At 39.4% G+C, this 21,093-nt stretch overlaps 1 protein-coding gene across 1 annotated transcript in view; it reads left to right on the forward strand.

Annotated features, from left to right (window-relative positions):
• The window catches only part of LOC134841669 (protein mono-ADP-ribosyltransferase PARP4-like), a 109,368-nt gene that overhangs the window by 64,200 nt on the left and 24,075 nt on the right, over positions 1-21,093 (forward strand). The window contains exons 20-28 of the mRNA XM_063857704.1: positions 7,798-7,911; positions 8,052-9,383; positions 9,786-10,223; positions 10,833-10,900; positions 11,337-11,453; positions 12,145-12,261; positions 14,421-14,537; positions 16,248-16,384; positions 17,100-17,174. Of these exons, the coding sequence (XP_063713774.1) occupies positions 7,798-7,911; positions 8,052-9,383; positions 9,786-10,223; positions 10,833-10,900; positions 11,337-11,453; positions 12,145-12,261; positions 14,421-14,537; positions 16,248-16,384; positions 17,100-17,174 (2,515 nt within the window). The remainder of the gene's footprint in view (positions 1-7,797; positions 7,912-8,051; positions 9,384-9,785; positions 10,224-10,832; positions 10,901-11,336; positions 11,454-12,144; positions 12,262-14,420; positions 14,538-16,247; positions 16,385-17,099; positions 17,175-21,093) is intronic.

Genomic DNA, 21,093 nt, shown 5'->3' on the forward strand with positions numbered 1-21,093 from the left:
AGTTCATTAGAGTGTTTTGAGCTTTTTTTCTATCGGAACGCACGTAAACTGTTGATGCACGCTCTCCCATGAAAAGTAACTCTACATTTTCCCCCAGTGGTGCATTTAACTTCAGTTCTACTGAAATGGTGCAATTAGTCAATTCAGGATGAATAAAGTCATGTGAAGCCTCCTGAGTAGATGTGAGATCAAATGCCATAATATAATGATTGTGATAATTAGCCAAACTGATTCCATGACTATTGTTAAAAACAAAGTCTAGAGCTTCTAATGTGTTATAGTATATTCTTTAGTTATTAGTCGTTGACACAGGAGTACCTGCAATGGGTCGACCGTTTCGGTAAACAATGATTTCATTCAGCTGAAACTTTTGACAATGAAACGGGTTTGTTCGGTTAGTACCCAGGTATGCTGTATTTGAGCTCATTGCCAAAATCATTCGACGAACTGGCTCTTTGGCAAAAAAGTCTTCTTGTCGCCAGCTTTGCACACCAGTTGTGGCCAAAAAAGTTCTTGGTAAAACTTAAATATAATTGTATATTGCGGGTGTTTTCAGCAGAGTTTTTACTATCGACGATAGCACAAAATCGCTTACTGTCATTTTGCGCACATATAGGTTAGCTTCAGTGATTTCAACTCGGTAATGTTTATCTCTATGCTCGGACATGATAACAAAGTCATTAGCAAATCGTCTCAGAGAAAGTCTTATTGTAACACCGTTGATAAGATGTTTGTCACTTGATAAAAAATCACAAGAAATTTTACCAAATAGACGGAATTCGCTTGACGCAGCTACGATTCGCTTACGTTCCGCAACATCTTCAGCTCGCCCATTAGCACCATCAATACCTGATGGAATATCTTCATAATAATAACCTTGACAAGCAAGCCATGTTTTCTTTGCATCATTACCATGTGAAAATTCGGTCTCAATGAAACTCTTATGGGCAAAATTGGCATTAGTTGTTGAAATTTTTTCTCCATTCAGAGACATTGTGCTTTCGGAAAATAAAGATGACAGTGGATTTATAACCAATTATGGGGTGTCTCGTTGTGCTGCCTCAGTAGCATGAGTTCGCAGTACATTACCATTATTTTGAACAATACGTGCTACAATCTCCAAGCGAGTTCATTGAAGATCGATAAAGTTGTTTCTATCTCCTAAAACTTCAAATTCGAGCATGGGACCATCAGGTGAATAAGATGGACCAATTTTTGAGTGAATGCATTTTCAAATGTAACGAATAGAGGAAGAAAATCTAATGAGCTATGAGTTGCTTCAGTTGGTAATAAATTAGAAATCATTTCGTACTTTGGTGAAAAAGTTGGAGCGACTTCTCAGTGGAGGTCGTTTCTTTGGAATGTGAACTTTTGTTTTTCTTGTCGTTGTTGCTATCATTCGTTTTCTGCTCATACGGGACTTGTTGCGTCCAGCTCCAACTTGTTTTTTGATTGTGTTTTTTACAGTGTTGTTCAAGGCTTGTTTGGGCGTTTTCTTCCTGGTTGCTATATCTATTACTTCGGGTACTGCTTGAACAAGTATTTCTTTTCCAATACGTTTTGCTGCTGGTACTATAAATTTCCGAGCTAACGGAAGTGCTACTCGTCCAATACCAATAGCCAGAGCACCGAAGCCACTACCCATGCTGTCTGTATTGTCCTGAGAAGTGAGGCATGGTCGCTTGATTATGATAGTACAAGTGGTACAAGTCTACCGGTTTCTGTTCGTAGGTTTACCGCAATGCTCTGAATGTTATTAACGAGGCGTTTTTTATAATCTAAGTTAACAAAAACTTTGCGATGATTTGGTTCAATGCTGCAAACGTAACCGTTTTTCACTCGTCGATGAGTATTAATGACCCTGAGCAACAGTGCTTTGGTGTAACCCACAATCTGATAATGGATTATATCCAAGTAGATAAACATCATTTGGGTTCCAGCAGTCGGAAATGAGGTTTTGCGATGTGAGAGTGCTATGGATATGACTGGATTCTTTATAGCCGATATGGTAGCCCGTTTCATCTCTTATACCTTTGAAATCTAAAATACTAGGAATTTGTGGGCTCTCAAAGGTAATGCCTTCCCAATAATGCATCCAAATTGAAAGATGTTTAGTAATGGGGTCGATGCTATAACTTAAAATATCAAGATCAACCTTCCGATTGATTTCGTTGAATAATTTCTCGATTTCGCCATATTCACCCTTTGTTATTTCAGTTTTCTCTCCATCATATGGTCGAGATATTTTATCTTTTGCCACTTTAAGACTTGCTTTAACTTTGTTTTTTTGTAGTTCACTATTTTAGTATCTGTTACATTGTTAAAATGAGTGGGAAACGTTATTTCTGACAATGCAACTCTCCATTCGCCTTGCAGATCGATATCTTCATTGAGACTGATGACACCAATGTAATACTAAAGGAATCTTTGTCACCTCCAAAGTTGCTAGACATTGTTTAGCTTGACCCTTCCTTTTCCAATACTCTGATTAGTATGGGCTCATAAAATTTACCCTCTATTGGTTCTCTATCGGCGTCGGTGGGCTCCTTGTTGGTTTGTCAAATATTTCAAAAACTTAGTCAGTGAAGGACTGTTTATAACCTTTTCGAAAAGGGATGTCAGTTTTTGCTATTCTCACAAAATCACCAACTAGTTTCAATGATTGTTCCGCTCTTAATGAAATTAGACGCGGAACATCCTTTTTTGGGACTTTTTTTGGGGCTAATTTGATGACGCGGTTTGTTCTCGAATTTATTGTGTTGACAAAGTCTTGAAGCTTATCGATATAAGAGTAGGTCCATTTGTCAGCCAAATACTTATAAATCAAACTTTTTAGTGATCGAATGTTCCATTTGGCGAAAGCGGACTTTTTTCACTCTCTGTTTTGTATGTTTTGATGCCCTTTTCCTCACATAAAGTTTTGAATGACACCTTGAACTCTGTGCCTCTATCTACCCAGATTTTTTGTGGCTGTTTTTTTTTATCATTTGTTTGAATGCTTCCGCAGTTGAAGTAGCATACTCTGATTTCAATGACTGTACACGTAGATAACGGGACATGCAATCCACTGCAACCATAAGATAATTGATGTTTTTGTTGTAATCTGCAAGTTCATCAACATACACTAGGTCAATTGACCATATTTCGTCTGTCATAAACTATCACTTTGAGGCGTGGTGTTTTGCGACGAACTGTTCGATATTTTGTATATGCAGGCTCTGTATGTAAAAAATGTTTCACTTTACTTCGTGAAATTTTTCATTCCTCCTTTAAGTTTTGTACACTGCCAAACAATGCTGGACCTTTACTTGTAAATTTAGTTTACAATCGGTTTTCTTCAGCTGGTGTAACCTTGCTATTTTTTTGTTTTGTTTTCGTCTTCTCTGTCATTGCAGAATCTGAATCGTTATCGGGCGATCCGTAAAATCCAGAGTCTTCTTCTTCTGCGCCTTCTTCTCCTTTGGTTTTTTGCGCTGATCGTTCTTTCACTGTCTGCAACAGTCCTTCTGGTTTTGCGTCTTTTAATGCTTTTTGAGCTGGAACTTGTTGACGACGGTTTCTTGGCAGAAAGGAGATCTGAGATATTGAAGGGGAATTTGTGGAACCTCTGCTTCTTTGCCTCTGTTGAGCTTGTTCCTTAGTCGTTGACTGAACCGCGACTTTGGCATACTTGTTCATAACCAACTATTCGTCAAGTTTGAGAGACCTCAAAATCAGTATGAAAGCAGGGTTGTACAATTTTTTAGTTTGCTGTTGTATATCAGACAAAAAAACTGAAGCCTTAAGACCGGTTGGAACTTTATCAACGTAAAGCTGTTCATTTTATTTGTTTATTGTGACTCGCTCTGACTTTTTAATAATTTCCAGAACTTTTTTTGCTCGTTTAAGTTTGTTTTCGTCCATGAGTTGTAATTGTAACGTAATACGTTCAGTGGATAAAGCGTCATTAAGCTCAGTACGTGTTCCCAGCTCATTTCCCTCATCTTCAGTGAGAAGGAGAGCTTGTTCTTGTTGACTGTTGTCTGCTGTGGCATTGATAAGTGTTTCGGGGGTTGGTATACCCGGAGGATTAGTTGTGCTGTTGCTTTTAGGGGTCTTAATCGATTCAAGTATGATAGTTGCGGTTTTTTATGTTTGAGTGAGTTGTCAAGCAAAATTTGCGCTGCATGGGGTTGTTCTCTAATATAAATATGCTTCGGAATCAGAACAAACTGTTATACTGAGTAAACAAGGATTTTATCTAATCAGACATATACTTCATTTTTGCTTCAAATATTTGACAGCTTAAAAATGACAGCACAAGAGTTTGCTCTGATTCCGAAGCATATTTATGTCTGATTAGATAAAATCCTTGTTTACTCAGTATAACAGCTGATTTTTTTGTCGAGATTCGTTTTTGGATTGAGGAGAATCCTATATATTTCTTCGAAATTATTAAGATTTGGAGTACTAACAGGCACATTACCGTTGACTACATTGAGCAAGCATTCGCAAACGACTGATATAACTTGAGTATTTGATGATTATCTAGTAAAGCTCGGTATTTAACTTGGATTCAATTGTACCATGTGTTGCAGAATGGATGATTTTTCGCGTTCATTTGTGATGGGTGATGCCTTATCTAATGGTAAATAGAAAATTGACGGACCAGGTGTTATTATGTTTGAACAGTATCTCAGACAGTCTGATGTTCGGGGATCTAAGTCTATTAATAGATGTCCAAAGCTGTTTTTGGTAGCCAGTTCATACGATTGTCGTAAAAATTTAGGTGCATTAAGTTGTCTTCCGAGGTGATCAAGTTGCTGAATATCACGAGATGATTTGAATAAAATTATGTGAGATGTGTTCAAATCAATAGTTCGTGACCATCGACTTTGTTGGAATGAATTATGTTTGACATAAATAACATCTAAGCCTTTGTGTCTTCCTGCTGTTGCTAGTTTAACGAATTCTTCATCATTGTATATTTCTTCGCATGAGTCATCAAACACTAACAGAATGTTTTCAATGTTTCTCAAACGATCGAATCCATCAAATTTGACAAATTCGATTTGAATTCTGCCAGCGTTCCTCGTCCCTAAGTATAGGTTGAATATCTTTGTAAAAAAATAATACTCTTCCAAATTTTGGATAAAAAGTTCTCACTTTCAATAATTTGAAAATTAATTCTGTTTTTCCTGATCCCGAAGGTCCTACAACTGCCATAAACAGTCTTGTCGACATATCAATAATTCTATTTGTATCCTTGGGTTTGGTAACTCGTACCCAACTAAACCAGACAATATGGAAAACCAAACTGATGTTTCTTCACAGCTTAGTTGCATCAAAGAAAGTTTATAGATACAAAAGCATAGTAAAATTAAAATTATAATAATTTGATACATAAAAACTACTTCTGATCTGGGAACAGTGGCATCAAAACAAAATTTCCAAGATTTTTGTTCGGTGTTATTTCGATCATAAACAAAATCAGTAACTATATTTGCATCAGGCTCATCATCTGCTATTTCAGACATTCACGTTTTCAATTTTTTTTCTCTCTCTCTCTGACTATCTATCTATATCAACCGTTTCTTATTGAGGAAGAAAAATGTGTGGTTATGAAATTTATTATTTGATTTTCTGAACAGTAAAAAATCTCGTATCGATTATAACCAGTGTAAACATTAGTAGTATCATTTTCATTGTCATACATTTCCACTACATAATTGGCTGGGACATTCTTAGTTTTCACATGATATATGATTTTCTTCACTGAGTTTTCTTGTACTAATTTCTGAACTTCCTCAGGTTAATCACTGCTGCTGAGGTCCATTTGAACTCCGGGCTGACATTTGGGTACTAAGACTAGCTTGGGAACTTAAACTCCTCGTTTACTGGCTAACATTTTGAATAAACTTGAATCGTTGAAAGTAGATAAATTGGTCAATCACCGGGAAAAACCTTCTCAAAATAGTTAATTCCTCTTCATATGAAGTGATTTGTTCTTTTCGCTGCACCACTTGACCTCGGCAATCGATTCGTTCTGCTCTTGTTAATGATATTTTGATGTCACTCTCTGGATTCATCCAAGCACATAACACTGAATTTGGAGATAGGGTCGTCTCCAGCTTCGCTAGTCTCTCGCTGTTGCTCATTTTTCAGCCAATAAAAAAACGCCTTGCTTTTCTTCAGGGCGCAGTGATTCATGGAGTGGTTATGATGTGAAATAAATCTCACAGTCAAATTAATCTCGTGAATGATTTCCAAGTCCGTTGAAGTAACTCTACCTTTTTTCCAATTTCATTTTTATTTTTTTTCCAACACCTCGCGGACCTGCTGAATTTCAAGCCAGTGGAAGTGAAAGTGACCTTGCAGATACCACTTACTCAGTCCTATATCTCGGTGGTAGATATTTAGATAGATCACTGGAAGTTTTTGATATTTTGAAAATTTATCAAAACAAAGTCGAATCATTCGCTCCACCCCTTTCTCAATCATCATAGAGTCAAAATCGAATGAGTAATTAAATCGGTTTTCATATGTAGCAATGATTACATCAATAGCCCTACCATTTTTCTGTTTTGTATAAACGCACCACGTTATTTGTAAGAGCTCATTCAAATAAAACAGAGCTGTTTACAACTCTGCTAATATACTTCTGGTGCTTTATCTGCTATTTTTTTCCACCGTGATATGAAAACTATATAACGGTCGTTAATACAACTGTTTTTTGATCGGGTACCAGTTGAGAAGACAGAGAAACTTAAATGCTCACTATCAATATCTTCAGTATGCCAATCTCGAATTAAAATCATTTTGCTCAATTCGTTATTCCATAATTTCAGCATTATTTTTATTGTTCATTTATGTCATGACACCGGACTGTCAGCCGCTCTTCAAACTTCGTGAGTGTTTCAGATTGCTAAGCGTTGGTTCAACAATAAAAGATGCATACGGAAAAGAAATGGTTTACAGCTACCAACGGTTTAAATATTTTTGGCTATAACTTTTACGTTAACTTTAATTCCACTCAAATATGAACGTTATAGTCTTGATCGAACGTTAACGCATGAAAATGCAGTCCCCAGACATACTTTTTTTATTATATATCACAACAGCAGTGACTTATTATAATATAGTCATTTCATAGCACTTAGAATACAATACATGTAGTTTTATTTTCCTATTTGGAGTGCCCCTGTGGTTTGAAAAGTTTGTTTGGAGCCCCTATGTGGTTTTGGAATTAGGGTCTTGAGCACCGAGAAATTTTGTCTGGAGCGCCTATGTGGTTTTGGGATAAGGCTCTGGAGCACCCCTGTGTAGGTTTCCCCCTGCTAAACCCCCCCCCCCCCTGTTGGAGCGCCGGCGAATTACCTTACTACTACAAATTCTAAAAACAATGAAAAATTTTTTTTCCTGATAGTGAAAGAAGCATGCATAGCCAGAGTAGGCGTTTGTGGGCTATATGGCCCCGTTGTCTATCCTCTCCGAGTCTCATTTTGATACTTACTAATAACGATGAATTGCTAAATTTATGTAATAAATGACCGGAGAAATTTGTTCTTTCTTTCTTTCCCGAACCTTAAGAGCTTTCAAGCGCAAATTGCAGTATTGCTTCTGTATCAAACTGTCTGTTAGCTATGTTCTCTTGTTGAGTAGATTTAACTAATAAAGGGCCAATCATTGAAATTTATTGAAGCTTGATAAATTTTTAATTGATATAATTTGAGTTCGTAAACAAAGAAAAAGGTAAATCGTATAATATTTGAAAAGCGGTTCAGTAATATTTTTAACGACTTCGTTTCTTTGTTTCAGCTTCAATTTCAGAAGAATTGCCGATGTTTGTATTGAAACTACGGGATTTACCGCGTTCTCCGCAATCCGCTGGGTCGCTGCTTGGATTCAAAGACCTTTCCTCTGCTCGTAGAGGTATGTTTAGACAATCCGAGGTTAATTTAGATTTTGAACCAACTTCATCACTTAAGACAATTTGGACAGCCGCAAGTAGCAACAAACTATGTCTGAAGCTACAGGACTTGTGGGTTATTGCAAGGGTTCATTGTTTTCAGGTTTTGGTGGAAGTCTTTTTGATGCCCCCTCAGAATCATCATCTAGAGAGCCGCTACGTGGTAGGTATCAGCCACTTTCTGGATGTCGTGTTGCTACGGGTGAACCACCATTAATGGGAACATCTATGGCACCGCCACAGCCACCAATTTATGAAGGAGGTCCTTTTGGTGCCCCCTCACAACCTTCCTCTGGAGCACCGCTATTTGGGGGACCTCCGCCACCTCCTGGAGGCGGTCTTTTTGGTGCCCCCTCACAACCATCTTCTAGCGCGCGCCTATTTGGGGGACCTCCGCCACCTCCACCTCCTGGTGGAGGTCTTTTTGGTGCTTCCTCACAACCATCCTCTGGCGCGCGGCTATTTGGGGGACCTCCGACACCTCCTGGAGGAGGTCTTTTTGGTGCCCCCTCACAACCATCCTCTGGCGCGCGGCTATTTGGGGGACCTCCGCAACCTCCTGGAGGAAGTCTTTTTGGTGCCCCCTCACAACCATCCTCTGGCGCGCGGCTATTTGGGGGACCTCCGCCACCTCCTGGAGGAGGTCTTTTTGGTGCCCCCTCACAACCATCATCTAGCGCTCGGCTATTTGGGGGACCTCCGCCACCTCCTGGTGGAGGTCTTTTTGGTGCCCCCTCACAACCAGCCTCTGGAGCGCCGCTAATTGGGGGACATCTGCCACCTCCTGGAGGAAGTCTTTTTGGTGCCCCCGCACAACCATCATCTAGCGCTCGGCTATTTGGGGGACCTCCGCCACCTCCTGGAGGAGGTATTTTTGGTGCCCCCTCACAACCATCTTCTAGCGCGCGCCTATTTGGGGGACCTCCGCCACCTCCACCTCCTGGTGGAGGTCTTTTTGGTGCCCCCTCACAACCATCCTCTGGCGCGCGGCTATTTGGGGGACCTCCGCCACCTCCTGGAGGAGGTCTTTTTGGTGCCCCCTCACAACCATCTTCTAGCGCGCGCCTATTTGGGGGACCTCCGCCACCTCCACCTCCTGGTGGAGGTCTTTTTGGTGCTTCCTCACAACCATCCTCTGGCGCGCGGCTATTTGGGGGACCTCCGCCACCTCCTGGAGGAGGTCTTTTTGGTGCCCCCTCACAACCATCCTCTGGCGCGCGGCTATTTGGGGGACCCCCGCAACCTCCTGGAGAAGGTCTTTTTAGTGCCCCCTCACAACCAGCCTCTGGAGCGCCGCTATTTGGGGGACCTCGGCCACCTCCTGCTGGAGGTATTTTCGGTTCTGCTCCTCGGCCGCCATCTCTGTTGTTAATGCCCATATCTCCGCCACTTTCCCCCTCTTCTCCTATTCTATTTGACGACTGTTGTTTTTCAGGTATTTTAAGATCTGAATTTTGAAATGATCCATAAAAAATAATACGAAATATTAAAATTTACTGGGAATACTACTGCTTGTTTCAGATGAAAAAGAAAATATTTTGTTAAATATGGTCGCTGAAAGTTTCATATGTTTGAGAAAAATTTAAAAATTTCGTTAAACATGCTCGTAAAATTAATCACACTGTTGGAGGAAGTAAGTATTTCAAAAACCTGATTTTTTCCATTCCGAAATTTCAGTGTACCATATGCATTTTCTCATAGTTGTAAGTCTAAATCACGATTCTAGAGTGTCACGATGCTGAGCAGGCTTTCTAACGAGGTCTAAATGGGCAATGCCAATAAAATGTTTTTTTTTTAAATATGATTGTTGTGTTTTACTCAGACAAATGTTTTTCAGCGTTTGCACACAGCAGAATAGAGCAAGAGAAATCGGATCTTTTGCCGATGCCGCTAAGTTCTGATTCCGCCCTTCTGCTAAAGCCTGAATCGTATAAAGCGAAAGTTTCTGCAAAAAAACATGTCCTAAATAGTTCGAAGCAACAGTCAACGCAAGATTTAGTATGTATGTCAAGTGAGGAAGAACAAGCGTATTCTGCTCCAATCTTGCGCCAATCTAAAGGACTTGTGAAGTCTTCAGATGACGCTGCTGATAGTTTTTATACAATGCTAAATACATCTGTTCGAAGTGAATTAATCGAAAGAAAAAGAGGAAAAGGAAATCGAATTGCTACTACATTAGAAAAACCTCCTTTGCCTGAAGATGGGGATTCTTTTACTAATATATCTACATATGAACCTGAAGAGATGCAAGATGAAATGTTCTCGACTCAATATGGTGAGTTGGGTCAATATTTATCTTAATCAGCAGCGAAAAAAAAACAACTGATCACTGGTTGTCAACATTTTTGCTTGAAGTCAATTTGTTCCTCGCGACATGGTATCGAACCATACTTATTGCATGGGATCAATTTTTTTCTCTGGCATAACATTATTTCCAGGGGAATATCTACAGTTTTCTCGGGTGATTCTCTAGAAAACGTGAAAAAGTTTTTCATTCAAGTTTTGTCGACCTTTAAAACAAATCAATTAAGAAATCGGATATATTTGATTAACTTCGCAAAAAAATGTATTGTTTTACCATGCAAGCCAAAACACAAAAGATCAGCGACAGAGCATGATCTGCGTTGTTTTTTTTAAATGTTTTCATTAGATGAAAGAAAAAAGATGATACAAAAAATTGTTGAAAATACTGTCAAAATAGATTCAAAATATTACCCAATTTAAGATTTTTATTAGAATATATACTATATTTTTAGTCTGGAAAGTAACAAGTAATTCGGCATAAAATGCGTACTGACTTCTCTTGTGAAAAGCACATGGATTTTGCAAGGGGTTGCGTTAAATTTTGTCAATTTTTCATAAAGCCCATTTGTTTTTGTTTCAGATTTAATTTATTCAGAAAAGATGACAGAGAGGAGCTGTGTGCCAATGATGGATTCGTCAATGATGAAAGTTAGTGGATGTTTTTAAAATCTATGCCATGAATGACTCAAAAGTTATCTGGTGTTCTCATTCCCATTGGACGCTTAAATGTAAATTTTCTTTTCAACCTTCTTTTATCCCATAGAAAGCATCCGATTTTCTGAAACATGTCTGAGTAATTAAATGTGAATGACTAATGCTGCTCCGATTTTTCTAAACTTGGTCATTAATAATCTATGAATTTCTTTACCGTTAAATAGTTACCTATCTTTGGCATGCAACAACATACACTATCAGCATATTATCAGCGGCGTCAAAACCCTTGAATTTTTCCTGAATATTTTGTTTTTCGCAATAACTTTAGAACCAGTGAAACATGTTATTAAATCAATCGTATATACCTCGACAATGTTAAATTATCATAATACGAACTAGAACTAGGTGGAACGCCGAGTTTTGTTTCCAGGCTGAAACTGGAGATGAATCGGAATCGGACGATGACAACGGTTTCGGTCTGTTTGACAATGGCGATCGTATGCAAGAAAATAGAAAAGAGGCGACACTGCGAAAGGCGACGTCTGATGTGAGTTTTAATGTCACTTTTCGCGTCAAGTTTGTTCAGATTTGATGAATGTAGTTAAGATTTTTATAGAGGTCATTGTAGTTTTTTTTTTCAGGAAAAGTATTAATATTGTTCAGGCTCAAATTAACGTTTTTGTGGTTTGACTTTGGATTTATTTTAAGTTTCGTTCCTTTCTTTTGTTTAAAGCAGGCAAACTCTGCAAACGAATAGCAAAAGTGTAAAGGATACGGAAACCTGATCGACTTATTTTCCCGAAAATGAGTTTTAGTTAACACATTTTCCAGAAAAATAAAAATAATAATGCATTGAGTCGTTTTCTAAAATTGGGTTAGTTTTAATCAAAAAGTATCAATCATAAATTCGAAAAGCTTTCAGGTCATCTTTTTTCTCTGAAACTTGAAAGTTGACGTGTTTTCGAAAAGCCAGTCAGTATTTTTTCCTTGTGTTCATTGACTCTTTGGCATGCAACAACTGATGCATTATTAGCGGCGCTAAAACCCTGATTTTCTCTTGAATGTTTTGTTTGCCGGAATAATCATTCAGACAGTTTTCAAGGCTTGACGAAGGCTTGACAGAAAGTCGTTAAAACTAATGAATTATTTTCTTCATTCAACAATCGTATTTACTGCGACAATGCTACCTTATCGCGATACGAACTAGAGGTAGGTGGAACATCTAGTTTTGTTTTCAGGATGAAAGTGAAGATGAATCGGAATCGGACGATGAAACATGTTTCGGTTCAATTGACAGTGGCGATCGCATGCAAGAAAAAAGTAAAGAGGTGACACTGCGAAAGGCGTCGCCTACAGTGAGTTGAAATGTCTCTTTTCACGTCAAGTTTGTTCAGAGTCAATGAACGTAGTTGAGAATTTTATATAGGTCTGGATAGTTTTTTCAGGAACGTGATCCACCTATTTTTGCGAAAATGAGTTTTAATAAACAGATTTCCCAGCGAAAAAAAATAATGTTTTGATCCGTATTCTCAATTTGGGTAGTTTTAAACCAAAAAAGTATCAAATTTAAATTGTTTAAGAAAATTAAAAAGCTTATCTGTTATCTCTAAGAAGTTATCTATTTTTCCTCTAAAACTCAAAAGTTGAGGTTTTTCAAAAATCCCTCAGTTTTTTTTTTCATTTCGTTCACTGGCTCTTCTCGAACTAGCTGTTGCCTGTGTATACTTAAAAAATTAAAATTAAATTTTAATGAGAACATCCAATGCCTTCTTACCCTGTGCTTAACTAGGGTGTTACTCCAGAGTGCTAGTTTTTTTTTCGAAGTAAACAAGTTTTGGCGTAGCAACGACCCGGAGACTCCAAATTAATTCAGCTCAACGGGTAGATTAGTAAACTAGTTGAAGATTTCAAAAGATCGAAATGGATAATGTTTCTAGAAAGGTTCGACCAACAAGAGGCAACAAGTAAACTCCGGTCAACTGTGAAAGGACTATCGAACACAATGGGTGTGTTTCTGAGTTTTGGCGTTTGTGTTCGATAGTCCTTTCACATTTGACCAGAGTTTACTTGTTGCCTCTCGTTGACCGAAACTTTCTAGAAACATTATCCATTTCGATCTTTTGAAATCATCAACTAGTTTTTTAATCTTCACGTTGAGCTCAATTATTTTGGAGTCTCCGGGTTTTTGCTATGCCAAAACTTGTTCACGTCGAAAAAAGACTAACACTCTGGAGCAACACCCTTGTTAAGCACAGGGGAAGAAGGCATTGGATGTTCTCATTAAATTTTATTTTTAACTTTCTAAGTATACACAGGCAAGAGCTAGTTCGAAAAGAGCCGGTGAACGAAACGAAAAAAAAAACTGACTGGTTTTTTAAAAAACCTCAACTTTTGAGTTTAAGAGGAAAAAGAGATAACTTTTTAGAGATAACAGATAAGCTTTTTAACTTTCTTAAACAATTTAAAATTGATACTTTTTCGATTTAAAACTACCCAAATTGACTACATATTGGACTTGATTGCATCTTCGAAGAATTTCAATAAAGCATTTCAATTGTTTCAATTCCAAGTTGTTTGATCTTGCGTATAACTTCCTTCTTTCTTTTTTCGATGTTGCTATGGTGTGTAGTGAACTGTTGGTTGCATTTGTCGCAGATCTTTTGTGTGTCATGTAGGAGTTCATTGTCAAAGATAATGGTTGTGTTTCTGAGTTTTGGCGTTTATCTTTGACAATGAACTCCTACATGACACACAAAAGATCTGCGACAAATGCAACCAACAGTTCACTACACACCATAGCAACATCAAAAAAGAAAAGAAGGAAGTTATACGCAAGATCAAACAACTTGTAATTGAAAGAATCGAATTGTTTTATTGAAATTCTTCGAAGATGCAACAAGTCCAATATGTAGAACAAATGGATTGGTCCTGACAACTTGCATCAATCCATTTACATTTTTTTTTAGTAAATACGCAGTCAAGTACTTCAGCCAACTGACAAGCCTCTCACTTAGTAATGCATTAATAGTTGGAAGGGTTATTTTCCTAGCTATTTTCCTTGTATTACTCTCTCCAGTAGCAAAACTTGTCGAGCGTTTGTTAGCACCGGATATTTTTTGCAACATAAACCTTCCAAGAATGCCAATGGCTTGAAAGAAAGATTAACCACTGCCCTGAACTGCATTTTTTTTTAAATTGGTCTGAACCAGGCTAAACCATGTCAGAGAACACTAGTGGTCGCCCTAGACTTGACAACTGGTACACTGTGATCTCATTATCAGCGGCGTCAAAACCCTGAATTTTTCTTGATTGTTTTGTTTTTTGGAATAACAATTCATAAGACTTTCATGGCTCGACCATGTAAGAAATTTAATCATGATGCACAGTATTTTCTCCGACAGAAAACCTTTAGAACCAATGAAACATGTTATTAAATCAATCGTATATACCTCGACAATGTTAAGTTATCATAATACGAACTAGAACTAGGTGGAACGCCGAGTTTTGTTTCCAGGGTGAAAGTGGAGATGAATCGGAATCGGATGATGACGACGGTTTCGGTCTGTTTGACAATGGCGATCGTATGCAAGAAATTAGAAAAGAGGTGACAGTGCTAAAGGCGACGTTTGAAGTGAGTTTTAATCTCGCTCTTCACGTCAAGTTTGTTCAGAGTCGATGAACGTAGTTAGGATTTTTATGTAAGTTATGATAGTTTTTTAGGAGAAGCAATAAATTTTGTTCAGGCTCAAATTTACGTTTTCGTGTTTTGACTTTGGAATTAATTTAACTTCGGTTCCTTTCTTTTGTTAAAAGGAAGGCATACTCTGCAAGCGAATAGCCAAAGTGAAAGGTTACGAAAACATGATAAACCTATTTTTCCGAAAATGATTTTTAGTTATCAGATTTCCCAGCAAAAAATAACGTATGGAGTCGTTTTCTGAAATTGGATTAGTGTTAATCAAAATGCATCAATCATAAGGTGTTAAAGAACTTCAGAAAGTTTTCAGGTCACCTTTTTTCTCTGACACTTAAAAGTTGACGTGTTTTCAAAAAGCCAGTCAGTATTTTTTTACTTGCGTTCATTGACACTTTGGCATGCAACAACTGATGCACTATCAGCACATTATCAACGGCGCTAAAAACCCTGATTTTCTCTTGAAAGTTTTGCTTGCCGGACAATGTTTACTAATATTTTATTAGTATTTACGCAAGTGAGCTTGCGAGCATTGTGTTATAATGCGAGTCAACTTTCGCTGCATAATTTTGGCAGTCCAATAGAATTAGTTTTCCGCTTTATCAGTGGCTAGTGTATCTATTTTTATTTATATTGGGTCATGTATCACAGTTGTGTAGCTTGTCGACTTGGATGATCCAGGCTTGTGGTGCAACTCCTGTAGAGAGCACTGATTCAGTTTTTAAATCTTTTTTGAGCTATTTCTCTGCGTTTTGTTGATTTCTTGCTTGCCTTTTTTGAGCTATTTCTTGGCTCCGCCTCTGTGTTTTTTGCTAGTGTATCTTGCTCGGGATTTCTGAGCTGGAATCTCGTTGCCTCAGAAGTTTTATATTGTGAAATTGATGTGGTATTTTTTAAATTACTTGCGAATCCTTTTTCCCCGTTTTTGGAGCTAGTTTTTTCCGAGTAGGCTTTGTTACTGCTTTGTAAGTTTTAGTATGTTGTTAATTTATCATTAAATTGTTTGACTTTACTTTTTGCTCAATGTGATTTTTTCTCAATCCAATTCGAGACAAACATATAAAAATTTTGCTAGATAAGTTTCTTGACATAATTTCAAAAAATATTCGACTTAGCGGCTTACGTCTTATCTTCTGTCGGCTAGTTTGCCGTGCTAATTTTATGTTGTATCGCAAACATAAAAAATAGCACGGCAAACTATTTCTATGTTGTATCTGTAAAAATCCAGCTCTCATGCTTGAAATGTCGAATGATATGTTTCTTGAATTATTGAGATATTGAATTTGGTAATATAATTGATTATGCTATATGATATTTTTGCTAATCAGAAGCGGGACTATTATTGACTTTCTACCTAGGATTTTCAACAAGTAAAACGTTTGTTGGTCTTGTCTGCTTTAAATGAAATTTGAATCTGGATTGATTACCATAAGTCAATTTGGTTCATATAAAACGTGAGGATCTTTTTATGCAACCTTGTTAAACCCTTGTTTACAGCGTGAAATGTTAAGTGCGGGGAGATACGAAGAAAAATGAGCCAAAAGTGTTAGAACAAGAGCTGTAGAACTTTTTCGGTGATTCAATCATTTCTGCTACTCTCATATGAACATTGCTATTTGTTGCCGGAACATTAAGTTCTGTTTTCAGTCTGACAGTGTGGAAGAATCAGTTGTGAGGAAAGATTTCACCCCCTACTCAGACCCACGCTGCCAATATGACCTCGACTTTGATCTGTTTGGGGACCTGGAAGCTGAATGTGCCCTCGAAGCTCTCCCTAGTCGAAAGAAAGTTTACTGTCGTAAAAACAAATTAAAAACAAATTGTATTGTTATCCAACGTTAGTCTATATTTGCCCCAAAACCGCCATCCATACCTAAACTGCGCAAAACTGATTAACAACTAGATTAAAAATACAATTAAGAAAAATTTTACAGCGAAAGCTAGATCAAATCTTCTGATCAGCCGTAGAAATCGATTTAGGGGGATATAATACCGGTTTTTCAGAATTTAACTTAGAAGGTAAAATAGAGTCTTTTCTATTATACGACCCAAACTTCATTGTTTTGATATAATGAAAACTGGATCATAATGCTTTATTATGATTGGATGAAATTAACAAATACGAAGGAAATCTGAACCTTAATTTCAAATACATTAGCTCAATTTACGTTTTTGTGATATTGGGCCACACAACAGGAAAGACGCGCAAAATAAGATGATCTAATAAATAAAATTTAAAAAAATCGAAACAGAATTATGAATAAAATGGGGCCTAGGAAATAGCTATTCCATGTGAAAGTTTTTATGAAGCACTATTTTTTGCGCGCTTGTTTGAAATGATTATTTTATGCGTAATCTTTTTTCAAAATTATTACAACGCAAAGGGGAAATAACTCTTAGGAGGCAAAGATAACACTTAGGAGGAGAGATACAAATTATCAACAAGCTGTTTTTCATAAAATGAGTAATTTTTCTATAATTTTTTCTTATTTGTTTCAGATCCCAAGAGTATGGATGGGCTGAATTTGAGGCCGAAGAAGAATCCGAATACCAGGCTACAAAAACATTGACGAAGTTCGTTTGATTTCTAAATGTTAATTTTTAATTTATCTTTCATTTAGGTCAGGTGTTTTTTTCCAGAGTTTTGTTCATGCTGATTTTTGAGTCTTCGCGGTCCCTTCTGATTTCTCTTCAAGTTCAGTGATATTGTTTTGCTAATTGGAGGGAAAAGTACACACTTCAATTACGAAAAAGCAAAAGGCGCGAGAAATGTGTTTCACTTGTAAGCTCGAAGTTCGGACTTTAGTTTTGAGGTTTCCCAGCGGATTAAGAAATTAGTTATCGATCCAGTTTTCCGAAGTTGTGTTGAGAAAAGGAAAAAAGTTCAATCATAAGAGAGTGTTGAATACAAATGATCTTTATTTTATTACATATTTTTGCTCCGAAATTTGAAAAAAATTAACAAAGTCCATTTTTTGGTTTCCTTGTTAATTAACACTTTTCCAATTATCTTACGGCTATGTTTTTCAACTATCTGACGGCTATATTTTTTTTAGTTGCACTTGATGCAGCATTTGAAAAGTCTCTAATGAACTTCCACTTGTGGATCCAGTGGCAACCGCCTTGTTGTTGTTGTTGTTGCCCTTCTGAGATCTATTCGTCGCTCGTTGTTGGGTCCAGGGTTGTGGGGAGTTTCAGGAATATTGTTGTCTTCTTCGGTTGCTTCCAGAGATCGGCTGGGGTTAAGTTCGTAGGATTTGCGATGCAGTCGAACAGGTGTATAGTTGTGTGGCTTGTTTGCTGGCAGTCCGGGCAAAGTTCGCTTACTGTCGGGTCAATTCTGTTCATGTACGAGTTCAGGAACTTTGAGTAGCCGGATCTGAGCTGTGCCAGTGTTCTTCTCGTTGTTCTTGGTAATTCGGTTTCTTCTTTGGCAATTTTTGGTGGATTGTGTCCGAGGACTGCTGGGTGTTCGTAGGTTTGTAAGGCGTCGCGTACCTCATTTGTGTGGATCGTTTTTAGCAGGTTTCTGTACTTCTTTTCGGTTAGAGGTCTATTGCTGTCGAGTAGAGGTTCAATGTATCTTTCTTCATATCGTGTTTGGAGGGTTTCTTTCATGAGTCTTGGTGGGTTCTTGGGTTCTTTCGTGAGTTGGTTTCCTGGGTGATCTGGCAAGTGGTTGGCGAGATGATGTTGTATCGTTCGCATTCTGAGGTGTCGTCTAACTGGTAGAACGGATGTTTCTTGGTGAAGGTGGTCTATGTGAGTCATGGCGTGGCATCCGGTGATTGTTCTCAGGGCGCTGTTTTGGACCTTCTGTAGTTTCTCGATGTTGCTTTCGGAGAGTGTGGGCGTTATCACAGCGGCGCCGTACTCAAGTTTAGTGCGAACAACCGCTTTGTAGGTCATGAGGAGTGTTTCCTTGTCGCTTCCCCAGTCAGTGCCGGCAAGCGCTTTCAGGGCGTTGTTGCGTTGAGAGCATTTCTTCGCAGTGTCTCTGCAATGGGCCCCGAAAGTGTGCATGGTGTCGAAAGTGATGCCGAGGATCTTCGCTTGGTTGTTCATTCTTATTTGTTCATTGTTTATCTTCACTTCAGGAACGGTTTTGTATTGGGCTGTCTGTGGTGTCATCAGCGTGACAAAACTCTTGTCAATGGAGATCTGGAGGTTTCGCTCTTCGAAGAAGTTCACTAGTTCTGCGAGGTACTCCGTTTGTTTTCCTGCCATTGCTGGTATGTCGGTGCCGAGAATGAGGGACGTGAAGTCGTCTGCGTAGGACTTGATCTTGATTTCGTCCGGAGGGCTAGGTGCGTCTGCGACGTAGTAGTTGAAAAGGAGTGGCGACAAAACTGATCCTTGTGGCACTCCAAACCGAACTATCCGTGCTTTTGAGAGAGAGTCGCGAAACAGTGTTCTTGCTTGTCGTCCTTGTAGGAAGTTCGCGAGCCATCTTTTCAGAGCACTGGGCAGACTGGTCTTGTTGATGAGGTCGAGGAGCTTGGAATGCTTAACCGTGTCGAAGGCTTTCGACAGGTCAATCGCGACAAGCAGAGTCCTGTCGGCTGGTTTCTTTCTGTTGAAGCCGTTGGAGATGGCTGTCGTGATGTCACAAAGAGCGGTGACCGTTGAGTGCTTGGACCGGAAGCCGTGTTGGTGACTGGCGAAGTGGAGGTGTTCGGTGATGAGAGGTTGGATGCACTTCTCCAGGATCTTCGAGGCTGGGCAAAGCAAGGAGACGGGTCTGTACGAGTTGCTGAGGCCTGCGTCTTTGCCTGGTTTCAGCAGCGGAATAATGACTGACGACTTCCAAATTGCTGGGATCTGGCATTTGCTGAGCGACAGGTTGAAGATCTTCGTGAGGTAGTTGATAGCATTTGGTCCGAGGTGTTTCATGTGAGTGGTCGAGATGTTGTCTGGGCCGAATGCTTTGGAGTTCTTCGCGTTCTGTATGGCAGTTTTTACTTGTTTGGAGGTAATGACTGGGGCGTCGTTGAGAGGTTGTTTCTTTATGTTTCTGTTTATTTTCCTGTTGTCTTTCTCGGTCTTGTGGTTCATTGGTCTTGCGTATTGTATATTGAAAGCGTTGCTCATACTGCTGGCGTCTTTAATCTGTTTTTCGTTGAATTTTATTCCTTGATTTGGAGGGGCACTTTGTTTCTTTCCTGTGATCGCGCCGATTGTCTTCCAGAGTTTGGTCACATTGGTTTTTCTGTCGAATGTTGCCACATGCTCTTTCCATTTCTCCATTCTTTGCTTGGAAATGAGGAAGTCTATCCTGGCGTTCAAGGTCGGAATGTCTTTGGAGTGAGGGTTGTTTCTTCTTGTTTCGTCTCTTTGCTTGATCAGGCGGGAGGCTGCTGGCGGAATGTTGGGCTTGGCTTTGGGAATGCGTCCGGAGGGAATGTTGTGAGCAGAAGCAGTGTTCAGAATCTTCCTGAAGACTTTCTCTCCGCTGTGGGTGTCAGATGGTTCTTCTTCGCTCAGAAAGAGTTCTTCTGTTTCCTGTTTGAAGGTATCCCAGTCGGCTCTGCTGAGGTTCACGAAGGTGCGCTTGGGTGCTCTGACTTCTGTGTCCCTCTTCAGTTCGATCTTCATGGGAAGGTGATCTGAGCCCAGGGTGATCTCTGTTTTCCAGGAGAGGTCGAGAAGCAGGTCGGAGGAGGCCATGCTGATGTCCGGCGAGGATGGCTGATCTCCTCGTGGGAGGCGAGTTGGGTGGTCCGTGTTGAGGACGCCGAAGGAGGAGTCTTCAATTTCTTCTGCCAGTTCGGAGCCACGGGTGTCTTCTTGGTTGCTGGAATGCCACAAGGAACTGTGTGCGTTCGCGTCTCCTACCAGGATTGTCTTGCTGCTGGAGAGGAGGTCTTGCAGGGACGCCTTGTAACCTTGAGGACAGCTGCTGGAGGGAGGGATGTAGTAGTTGATGATGTTCAATTCAACTTCGTTCATCTTGATGTTGACTCCCTGGACTTCTCTCGTGCCGTCGTTCTGCTGATCTATGTCCATGGTGTTGAAGTCGACAGTTTCGTGAATGAGGGTCATGAGTCCGCCACCTCCTTGACCACGATCACGTCGGATGGCAGTATAGCCAGGGAACTTCGGCGTCTTGTTCCGTTCTTGTAGTTTGGTCTCTTGAAGGGCGGCAACTGTGATCTTCCTTTCTTGTAGGTAGTTGCTGAGCTCTTTTGCTTTATTCTGTATGCCATTGCAGTTCAGTTGTAGTAGCTTGAACTTCACTTTCTGGGTTTGTCGGGGGGTCTCTGCAGTGCAGGGGGGGCATCTCCAGTCTGGCTGAGAGAGGTACTCGGCTGTCTTGCGCATGCCGCTGCATTTCAGGTGCATCCATTCTTTGCATTGGTGGCATCTGATTGTCTGTGTTTTCATCTGTCGGGAGCAGACTTTGCAGTTGACTTTTTGTGCCGGACCGGGGTTGGGTTCAATACCAGCCATCAGTAGTTGGAGCAGGAGAAGAGAGGCTGGCGTTGTCTTCTCC

Source organism: Symsagittifera roscoffensis, chromosome 3 (assembly GCF_963678635.1).
Source record: "Symsagittifera roscoffensis chromosome 3, txSymRosc1.1, whole genome shotgun sequence".
Classification (NCBI taxonomy): Eukaryota; Metazoa; Xenacoelomorpha; order Acoela; family Convolutidae; genus Symsagittifera; species Symsagittifera roscoffensis.